The sequence below is a fragment of the Nanorana parkeri genome, unplaced genomic scaffold, assembly GCF_000935625.1.
Source record: "Nanorana parkeri isolate BGI_ZX_2015 unplaced genomic scaffold, ASM93562v1 scaffold2030, whole genome shotgun sequence".
NCBI classification, from domain to species: domain Eukaryota; kingdom Metazoa; phylum Chordata; class Amphibia; order Anura; family Dicroglossidae; genus Nanorana; species Nanorana parkeri.
This window is the reverse complement of record NW_017308298.1, coordinates 132,154-143,921: the sequence shown is the minus strand read 5'-3', so window position 1 is coordinate 143,921 and position 11,768 is coordinate 132,154. Positions and strand designations below refer to the sequence as shown.

Here is an 11,768-nt window from a genome sequence, read left to right as displayed (position 1 = left end):
AAATTGGTGGAAAAAAAATTCCAGCACAAGGGGCGAAGGGGGTTCTTCACAGTAAGATCAGTTAGGGTCTGGAACTCACTGCCACAGGCGGTGATTTCAGCAAAGAATGTGGAATTGTTCAAGAAACTTTTGGACGATTTCTTAAGGGACCGCAATATACAGGGGTACAGGTACTCCTAGAATGAGATCGTAATAGGTTGGACTTGATGGACTAATGTCTTTATTCAACCTCAAATACTATGTAACTATGTAAGTTTGCTGGGTTTAACTTGGCTGGATTTTTGGGGGCATGGCCAAGCCATGGACGCGTGAGGAGTGAGACCCTGAAGCTCTGGGCCCGACTCACCATTTACCTTACTCTTTCCATCATCCCCCACCTTTCAATCCACCCATGTCGAAGAAGGGCAAACAGAAGGGACAACGGTCCACGCCGAAGACAGCTTTTAAGAAGCTCTTCGTGCGTCCGGACACCCCCACAGACATGCGGCCTACCTCCAACACCGCATCCCCGGACTCTCCTACGGCGCGGTCGCCGGGACGTGACGTGGCATTGGCGGCGGGACCGGGGACATCAGAGCGGCAGAACCGACTAGACCGCCGGGTCCAAGGTGAGCCCACATCCTCGCTATTCCCTGGAGCCATGTCCCCGGAGGCGCTGGCTGATCAGTTAGGAGGGAGCCAGGCCGCCATGTCACCGCTGCTGGATTGTCATGCAAGCCCGTCCTGCCACAGCCCACGGCCCCACCGCTGCTACAGCACTTAATGAGCTCTCCCCGGCCACACAGATCAGAGACCCGGCGGGACTCAGGGGATCACAGGGCTACAGACCAGGCATTCTCCCCCTTGCCACCTCGCCCACCCAGCAATACGTGCCCCCCTAAGCCACCATTGCCTCAGGGACAGATGGACTGGTCCTCCCCCCCGCTTCCACAGGTGGAGGGGGACTCCTCAGACTCCTGGCAATCGGATCCACAGCTGGGCTCCCTATGCCCCCCTGGAAACTGGCACCCCGTGCAGCATGATCAATTCCACATGACTACTGCCGATCTCAGGGCTGTGCTATGCTCTCTCCCTACTAAAGCAGACCTAGCAGCCATGGTGCCCACTAAATCTGATTTTGAGGCGTTTACATTCCGTATTGAAACTGCCTATAAGCAAGCGATCACTGAAGTTAAGGAAGAGATCGCCTCTGTCTCCTCCAAAGTTGTGGGACTTGAACGTTCCCAGGTAGAGCTGACTCGCAAGATCACGCAGTTAGAGGAAGGCCAATCCTCCGCTAATCATCAGATGACAGCTTTGATGCTAGGAGTAGATGACCAGGATAATCGAGGCAGGCGCAATAATATCCGCGTTAGAGGGATTCCTGAATCCACCCATGCGACTGACCTGAAGAACACCATACACGGCATCTTTAATCTGTTCTTGGATCGCCCCCCTGATACTGCCATAGAGCTTGACCGGGCTCACAGATCCCTGGGTCCTAGAACACAGAATGCTGAGCGGCCTAGAGATGTTGTCTGTCGCATTCATCACTACAACCTCAAGGAAGAAATCATGCGTCAGGCCTGGCGCAAAGGCTCCATTGAGTTTGACGGAGCCTCCATCCACCTTTATCCGGATTTATCCAGACATACCCTGCAAATGAGACGTGTGTTGAAACCTTTGCTGGACGCTATCAGAGCGGTCGGTGCATCCTACCGTTGGGGATACCCCTTTCACCTGATTATACGGAAATCGGAAAGAACCTTCCTCCCGCGGTCCCCAGATGCTCTACCGGACCTGTTCCATTTCCTGGAGCTCGCTCCCTTTGAGGTGCCCAACTGGCTGCTTCCACAAAGGGCCGGGCAGCCTTCCCTGGATACAGTGTTGCCCCCACGACGATCCCGGTCTCCACGAGGTTCTGCCCCTTCACATAACCGAAACGGAACCCCTGGGAGGGCCCGCCCCCGTCCTACCCGTCAGATGGAAAGGCTTTCACCGCCACGGCCCATGCACCCTGAACCGTAACAGTTTTTCTATCCTTTTTGTACACAGATGCCAAATGAGAAACTTGGCTGGATTTATTTTCGTTTTACAGATGGTTAATGTCTCATGAGAAATATTCTGTTATTTTAAACATTGATGGCAACATGCTTTAGCTGCAGAGTTAGGCCCTGTTCACATCTATGTGATGCGATGCCAAATATGATCCCGTCTTAAATGTTGCAATGTTAGGTGTGCTGTAGTGTCATTATTTCTTAAAGTGTGATTAGCTGTAGTAGGCAGTCTACAGTGGGCTGCCCACCGCTCACTAAGCAGCACCCTTGCGATGATGCATCACAGAGGTGTGAACGAGGGCTTAGGCCCTGTTCACGCTAGTGCGATTTGTCCTGTGTCTTCTGTCGTGCTGCACTGCACAACAATGCCTATTACATTATTCTTAATGGTACCTGTTCACATCAATGCAACATGATACAATATGATTTGTGGAAAAGTGCTGGTGCTTCTTTTGATTCTACACAGTGTATTTTTGGCCCCACAGTCTTTAAAGAAGACACATGAAAAACGCATGTAGATGGATTTTTGTGTGCTCTATCTGTCCCCAAAAAAGGGTATAAAATTCATTTCAGTACAGCGCTGCATGACGGAATAAATGTCAGTTAAAGTACCGCAGCGCTGAATACTGAAAAATGGCCTGGATGGGAAGGGGGTTTAACACCGCGGATGTCAACTGGTTAAGTCTCTCTAAAATAAGACTACACCTAATGATGTCACAGCAGATATTGTGAACATTGATAGCCCCTTATTAAAGTTGTAATTTTTTTTATAATAATTGCATTAACATATTTTTACATATACATTGATTACATTGAATAATGGTCTGACAAATTGACTAATACAAGAATGTTTTATAAAGGTACTGCACCCCTAAATTGATGGGAAATCCAACATTTTGAGTTTTCCTAGACTAGGAATAGAGGGGAAAGCTTCCAACAGGAACAGTTTTTTTGTACAGCTGGAAAAGTTTGGGAGAGAATTCCTCTTACTCTCTATTGTGTTTGCAGGATAGTGACATTAACAGGGCTAATTACAAAAGAGTTTGGAGAAGGCAGGAGAAGTGACCAATCTAGGACAAAATAGCTGATTTTGAAAAATTCTCCAATTCAGCTCACTTTTCAGTTCAGCTATGTTGTCATAGATTGTTCACTTCACCTGCCTTCTCCAAACTCTTCACCCTTTTGTGAATAGCCCTGTAATTCTCCCCAATAATGGAACACAAATGGGCAAAAAAATAAAATAAAAATCTGACCAGGGGATTTAACATACCCTACTACAATCGAATGAGATGATGCGTGGACCAATATGGGTTGGACTTGATGGACGTATGTCTTTATTCAAACCCAAATACTATGTAACATTTTTTTTTTCTTTTTCCCTTTTTTTTTTTTTTTCTTTTTGTTTTAGATAAGATTTCAGTTTTTCATGTACTGTAACTATTCCTATTAAGAAAGGACCTTTACCTAAATAGCTATAGTGCCAGGTGAATTCAGACTTTTGCAGCCTTTTTAGTCACCATATCTTTAGGTAAACTGTGAATTGTAAACATTATCTGACTTTTCTTTTGCAGCTTAAAAGTAAAGGGATGGCCAACCACTGCTTTGACTACAATCCACCTAGTGAGAATGAAGTCACTGGACAGAAAATTATTTTATACCCATGTCATGGTATGGGACAAAATCAGGTAATCTGCTGTGTTTATGCTAAACATATTATATAGATGTATAATTGTTGTTTATCAAGCTCTGACTAGGGGTGTTTTAAACTTTATCTGTTAGTTATTTGTATTTATATATTTTACAACATTTATTATTATACAGTATATACTGTACAATAAAATCTGTTTTACAAATAAATATTTACAGTTGTAATCAAAATTATTCAACCCCCATTGCAAATCAGTTCATTGGCAACATTTACAAACTTTCAGTTGTTTGCAATGAACAAATCAAACCAAAAACAATTGAAATAAATCAACATAATGGATGTTTCAAGTGGTTCTCTCCAAATTCAACTGAAAATGCAACGTTTAATGACTTCTGCAGCCAGCAAAGCACACATATGCAAAACAGTTATTGTTTCAAGCACACCTGATGAAACTAATCAAGGGCTTTATTAGTTGCCCAAGGTTTGCTTGAGCCAAAACACATGTAATACCTGAACTGGCTAGGGGTTTGTGGAGTATCACGTTTGACTGCATGTTAGAAATATGACCAAGTCAATTAAGTTAAAGTGACACTAAACGTAGGAGTTACATTTTAAAGATGCATTCAAGTACCCCAACTATGAACAAAACTATATCTTATTTGTGTATCACTCAGCTGTACATCCTCAAATCATCTCTGAATTCCTGCAGACACTGTCCTTCCTCTGGAGGGTGGCTACTTTCCTTCCCCATGGTCTCAGTGTGTGTTGTAAAGTAGCCACCGCTGCAAGCTCACTCCCAGGGATGGACTACAATCTCAAATTTAGTTTACTATTTTGTATTGAAATTATAGCCCCTCGGGGGGCGTGGCTTGCTCATGGCCGTGGATGGACGCTTGTAGAGAGCGCTGCGGCGGCTTACCCAGGAACGACCTGCTGGATCTAAAGCCATCACTCCTACGACCCCCACGATGGGAAGGACGGGCAAGAAGGGTGCCCAGACCCCTGCAAATAAGTCCACCCCCGCTGCTCGGCCGACGATCGGGGCCTTTTTCAGGCCTACGGGAGCTGTCGCCGCGGCATGACCGCGACATCGGGGACCCGCTCGACTCCGAGGCCTCCTCCCCGCGCCCACACATATCGCATGGGGACTCAGACTCCTCGCTGGTGGGAGATGACACCGCATCGGCGCGGGAAGAGGGGATGATACGCCGCTGCTTTGCCCTGCTGCCCGCGAAAACGGAGCTGGAGTGGATGTTCTCCCGCCTTGAGGCCTCACACCGCCAGGGCATGACGGAGCTCCGGGAGGGCCTGGCCGGCTTCAATCAACGCCTGGAGGAGGTAGAGTCCCAGACCAGTGCTGTGTCCCTGTCGGTCCACCAGCTGCAGGAGGAGGTTAGCAAGCAACATAACCTCGTACATCATCTCTGCCTGCAGCTGGACGACCAAGAAGACCGCCAGCGCCGCAATAATATAAGGCTACGCGGCATTCCTGAGGCCTTGGGCGCGCCCGACCTTAAGGCCACGGTTCTGGGCATATTCAACACCCTCTTGGGCAACCCCACTACCCATCCCCTTGAGCTAGATCGGGTGCATAGGGTGCCGGGCTACCGCAATCCATAGCAACCGCAACCCAGAGATGTGCTGTGCAGAGTGCACTTTTTCCAGCAGAGAGAGGCCATTTTGGCGAAGGCTCGGGATGGAGGTCCGGTGGACTTCGATGGGGCACAGATTGCGCTTTTTCCAGACCTCTCCCGCAAGACGCTGGCTGGAAGAAAAGCCCTCCGGCCCCTGACCCTGATGTTGCAGGACAAATCCATAGCGTATCGTTGGGGATACCCCTTCCAGCTGGTGGCTCGCCAGAATGGCAAATCGCACGTCCTCCGTTCTCCGGCTGACCTGCCGGGCTTCCTGCGTGCTCTTCATCTGCCGTCGGTGTCTCTGGATGAATGGCCCGACCCGACACTGCCTGACTGGGCTCCCCTGCCACAGGATCCATCTTGGCTGCCGGGTTTGTCCCAGAGAAAACGTCGCCGCGAGCGGCCGGACGCCGCCTCTTCTTCTGCTCCCCAGACATGAGCGAGCCGGTGTGAGATGTGTGACATGTGACGGTGTGACATGAGCGAGTCCCTCTCCCTGTTAATGCCGACTCCAGGCCCAGGCATCACCATTGTATACCAATCGGGATGGCTGGCGCTCTACCATGTTCATAATGGGTATCCCATCCTGGTGTGGCCCCAGGTTTGCATCAACACCCTTTTCCCCTCCCCTGTCACTTTTTACCTATCCCTCCCTCTTCCCCCTTTTTCTCCTTCCCCACCCTTCCTTCCCCTGCTCCCGTGACCCCTCCCTCTTTCCACATGAGGTATACGTTTATGTGCCTGTTTAAAGTGTTCTTTTTCCCTTTTACTCTGAAATCAGATCAGCTGACTTATCTGGGGGTCCGCATCCCGGCAGACCCCGCTGACTTATACTCTTCGAACTATGCCCCCTTACTACGCTCCGTTGAAGATACTCATCTCTCGTGGATGAACCTTCATCACACCTGGTTTGGAAGAATAGCCCTCTTTAAAATGAACTTACTTCCTCGTTGCCTCTACCTGTTCCAAACCCTTCCCATTCGCCTCCCCGCCCTTTTCTTCCGTCATATCGCATGGGGACTCAGACTCCTCGCTGGTGGGAGATGACACCGCATCGGCGCGGGAAGAGGGGATGATACGCCGCTGCTTTGCCCTGCTGCCCGCGAAAACGGAGCTGGAGTGGATGTTCTTTTTATGGAGACATCAGGGGTCTCCAAGACCTAGGGACCCCCAAAGAAGCGATCATCAGCTTCTCTCCAGCTTCTGAAGCTGAAGAGTGACACAAGAATGCGGAAGTAATGTAATATAAAGTATTGCTGCCTGTTTTTAAATTTGGGCAGGTTCCCGCTCGCGCACGAGTGGGAGTTGAGGCCTTGGGCGCGCCCGACCTTAAGGCCACGGTTCTGGGCATATTCAACACCCCCTTGGGCAACCCCACTACCCATCCCCTTGAGCTAGATCGGGTGCATAGGGTGCCGGGCTACCGCAATCCATAGCAACCGCAACCCAGAGATGTGCTGTGCAGAGTGCACTTTTTCTGTTCCCGCTCGCGCACGAGTGGGAGTGGCTGACGGGATGTTTAAATACGCCCGCTCAGATCTAGGAAGCTCCCGGCCGGCCGTATCTTTACAACAGCCGGTTGGGAGACGGTTGATAGAATGTGAAATTATTTTAAATACATTTTCTTTATTACATTCAGAACAAAACTATGTTTACTTAAAAGGTATGTCCGTAGCAAAATAAAACATGCAGTACATTTCTGCAATACATGCACATTTTCCCTTTTTTCTATCCATCTTAAGCACTTGGATACTTTTCTATTAACACTGTGAACCAATAATAAAATAGCAGTTTTTAGACAAATGTTTTTCATTGACTGTCTGTACCACTATGCAAAATAAAATGTTTAAGCATACCAAAAACGATATACTGTAAAAAAGATACGCAAAGTGTTTTCTGGGTAACCATGGATTTTTTGTTGTCTTTCTCCAGTTCTTTGAATACACTTCGTACAATGAAATTCGATACAACACTCGCCAGCCTGAGGGATGTGCAGCAGTAGATCCTGGCTCTGATCACTTGACAATGTATTTATGCAGAGAAAATGCAAAAGAAGTGCCTGAAAACCAGAAGTTTATTTTCAGAAAGGTATGTTCTCATCAGACAAAGTGTACAAAAAGCATGTGTCAAGCTCAAAAAATAACACTATATCAACTAGGGATGCACCAACACCATTTTTTACAGACTTAGTACGAGTACCGATACTTCCTCAGTGTCGTGTGACAGTTTTTCTAAAACAATACAGACTAATGATTTTAGGACAGTGGTGGAGCACCAGGGGCGCGGCCCAGCTGCAAATGCTTCAATCCTGGTAGTTCTGCCACTGACTCCAAGCTGTGGAGGGACTAAAAATTCCAGCAATACATTATACAGCAATGCAGAATACCACCAGCTAGAGAGGACTACACCAGGACTGTCCGGGTGGATGTGTGGACCCAGTATATAATGTAAGTCAGTGGGTAGTGAGGGAGTTACAGTATGTTCCAGACCTTTCGCAAAATTGACATAAGTAATAAAATACAGGTACATAAAGCTGCTGCATGAACTCACACAAGGAGCTTTAAATAAAATGTACCCAACCAAGGTGTACGGGTGGGCTCCACTGATGTTTTTCTATTATCTGCTACCTCCCCCATTCATAGTTTCTAGCACTGTGTCCCTTTTACTATTTGACTGAATATCCAGGGGCTTCCTTATGTTTGCACTGCCCTCTTCCATTATTACGGTTCAGAGGTTTGCTGTGTTGCATTTTACTTTTCATTTTACCAAGGTTGTTGCCCGGAGCTATTTTTTTAATGTACTTTTCAGGATACTTCCCCCATTACGTCTTGAACCCTCGGGAGTGTTTTTATCCTGGTGATTCTTTGAGAGGTTTTTTTCCTCGCGTAGTAATTCTTATTGCTTTTTTTCTTACTTTTCCTTTTTTACTTCTATTCTTTTCCTCTTTTCTTCCCTTTTTTCCCCCCCCCTACTTTTGCTTCCCTCTTATCTTTTCCTACCGTTTTTTCCCCCTCCTACTCCTGTCCTTCCTTTCCCCCTTTTATCCTGTCCTTCCTTTCCCCCTTTTATCCTTTACCTTCTATACCAATAACTTTCAGTTTACAGAGGTGGCACCCAGATTATTCATAATGTACAAGTTTCATCAATAAATGCCAGAGGCCTTAACATGCCTGAAAGAGGAAAATCCGTCTTACTGACTTAAAAAGACTACAGACGCAGGTAGCTTTCATTCAACAAACTAATTTTCTAACTGCCTTCCCCCCCACCAACACAACCCCCTACCTACCTCTGGATCTTTCCCCTATGGGTTCTCGATATCCCGGATACCAGGTGCCATGGAAGAACTCGCTGACAAACTGGACACCACTGCAATTGATCTGGCTTTCTTTATTCCCCGGTCGCCCTAGCTAGCACTTCGATTGTTTAGCACTCCACTGTTTATGACTTGAACCGGCGACCGAGTTTTACTGTATCACTTTGTATTTCTAAAAAATTTCAATAAAAATCATTTAAAACAAACAAAAGAAACCCATTTTTGTTACGACCAGATCCCTTCTTTAAGAGATGCATTTTTTCCATTGGGTTATCATTGTCTCAGTCATTGAATCCGGCTGCCAAATCAAAGGGAGTTTCCATTTTGCTCTCTCGTCTGGTTCCCTGGTCTTTTATTGACTCAATGTTAGATCCCGGGGGTTGCTACATTTTTGTAAAAGGCTCCATAGGTGGATCCAAAGTTCCCTTAGCTAATGTAAATGGTCCTAACTCTTGCCAGGTGGATTTTCTAAATTCTGTTCTAACCCGCCTTTCAGAAGGGTACCTAATTCTTGGGGGTGACTTCAGCCTCGTCTTGGACCCAAACATGGACCTATCTGGGGGTAATGTGGGAACCGCCCGTTTGTCTTACAAACACTTTGACCATCTTTTGCAGTCTTTCCAACTGGTGGACGCCTGGTGTCTGTTTAAGCCGTAAACGAAAGATTACACGTTTTACTCTCACCCGCATTAAAGTTACTCCCGTATTGACTACTTTCTCATTAGACATAGGGACCTACCCTTTCTGACTTTGGCATCTATTGGAAATATCTCTTGGACCAATCATGCACCGGTTTCTATTCAAGTTTCTTCTAAGGACCCAGGCCATAAATCATGGTGTTGGTGCCTTTAAGGAGTCCCTACTGCAAGATCCACTGGTTAAGGCTGATGTTGCACGTGAACTCAACTTTTTCTTTGCTGCTAATGTTACTCCTGGAAGCAACCCTGTGTTAGTATGGGAGGCCCATAAACCTTATAGAAAGGGCATCTTAATTAAGCATGGTTCTAGGCTAAAGAAGGAGAGGTCCTCTCAGCTCTCTCTCCTTCTGCAGAAATTGCATACCCTTGAGCACCGCCATAAGATTCTCCGGCTCCCTCGGTATGGTCAGAGCTCACTGCAGTCAGCCTTAAACGCCAATCTCTATATTCTTTTAGAGCTCGTGCCTCTTTGGCTCGTTATCGTGGTATATTCTATGAACACGGAGACGAGTGTGGTCGCCTTGTGGGAACAACACTTTCAAACATATGTTCTGCAGATCTCTGTATCTCAAAATCCAAGGGCTGCTGTTCCCAAAGACATCGCAGATACCTTTTGAATCGTTTTATTCAAAACAATATAATTTGCCTTCTACTCCTGATTCGGTCATGCCCTTGGAAAACCAAACTGATTTATTTTCGTACTTCTCTTCGGCCGGTATGTCCATACTGTGTGGGGAACTTTCTTATTCCCTGAAAGCTCCTTTGTCTATGGAGGAACTCGGAGAAGCCATTTAGCATGCCAAAACAGGCAAATCCCCAGGTCCAGATGGCCTTACTTTGGCATATTACAAACAGTTTGAATCTCAATGCTTATTACTTCCTGTCTACTGGTTCCAGATTGTCTCACAACTCTTTGTGGGCCTGCATCACAGTACTCTTGAAGGAAGGGAAACACCCTTCTTTCTGTTCGAATTATCGGCCAATTTGTATTGAATGTTGATCTCAAACTATTCATTAAAATCTTGGCAAATCGTCTTGTCCTTTATATCTCTTCGTTGGTGCAATTGGATTCACTCCCGGATGCCAAGCCAGGGATAACATTATCAAAGTTCTCAACCTGATCCATCAGACTTCTTCATCTTCTACACCTTGCCTTTTCATTAGTACAGATGCAGAAAGGCATTTGATCAGGTGAGTTGGTCTTTCCTTTACTCTATTCTCTGGTACATGGGCCTAGTCCTCAAATGCTGCAGTGGTTCAGGTAAATTTATTCCATTCCCACGGCCCAGGTTAAAGTCAACAGAGTTCTCTAGGAATCCTTTGGAATTTCCAACGGCACACACCAGGGCTGTCCCCTTTTCACCACTTCTTTATCCTTGCTTTGGAGCCCTTCCTTTGTTCGATTCAGAATAATCCAGACATAAAAGGGGTTACTTTGTTCGATTCAGAAGAATCCAGACATTGAAGGGGTTACTATCTCTAATAGGGAATATAAGGTCTCTGCTTATGCGGACGATATGCTGTTTTCCCTGACTAACTCAGAGATCTCTTTACCTGTTCTACTACAAGAATTTTGGAAATACAATGCTCTTTCTAATCTAAAGATCAATTTCCAGAAATCTGAGGTTCTTACGGTTGCTCTTGCTCACCGCCCTTGAGTACCACAGTACGTTGGCTGTGAGATAACTTCTCCTTCAAAGTAGCTAATGAGGCTATCGAAAATCTAGGGATGTGGATTCCAAACGATCTGCAACATATTTTTCAATTAACATTTTCCTCCCTTGCTCACTGAGGTCCGCTAAGATGTTTTAGGGAATATATGCCTTCTCATGCCTTACCAGATTCTCTGTGCCTTTTTGAAACATCACGTTGGTTCGGTGGTATTTTGTAAAATTACTACTGGAGTGATGGCTGTTCCGCAAACTGGTTTTCTGCAAAAGGACTTCTGACTATTTACATATATAGATTTATATTGTGATCTTAAAACAAGACTCTATTCCAGACTTGGTGTTGTTGGCCCACTAAAGCTGTTGTCTACATGCTCAAAAAAAGTAGGCGGGAAGCTAGAGAAGCACATAATGTGGTGCTATATTTGCTGACTGAGAGAGTCCATCTTTCTGGTTTATTGTTAGTTTAGTCTTAGATCATATTACCAGGCCACTGCCACCACCTTTTATTTTTTTTTAAGGTGGCTGTAAATTACCTAGGGCCCTAATTTTTAAAATGTATTTATGGGTAATGACCTGAGATGATGTTTGTTCTGGTTCTTTACAGGATAGTACCTTGCTACATCAACAAACCCAAAAGTGTGTTCAAGCTGGAAATTCTGAGCCCGTATTAAGGCCATGTTTAGATATTGATCTACAGAAATGGTTTTTCCAAGAAAGAAACTGAACTAATGGAGCTTCAACAGGAAGAAGAGCATTTGGCAGCTAT

The 11,768-nt window shown here is 46.0% G+C and overlaps 1 protein-coding gene across 1 annotated transcript in view; it reads left to right on the top strand.

The window, feature by feature from the left end:
- The window catches only part of LOC108800448 (polypeptide N-acetylgalactosaminyltransferase 12-like), an 88,397-nt gene extending 76,629 nt beyond the window's left edge, over positions 1-11,768 (top strand). Inside the window, exons 8-10 of the mRNA XM_018572433.1 lie at positions 3,608-3,721; positions 7,254-7,409; positions 11,607-11,768. Of these exons, the coding sequence (XP_018427935.1) occupies positions 3,608-3,721; positions 7,254-7,409; positions 11,607-11,726 (390 nt within the window). The 3' untranslated portion in view covers positions 11,727-11,768. The remainder of the gene's footprint in view (positions 1-3,607; positions 3,722-7,253; positions 7,410-11,606) is intronic.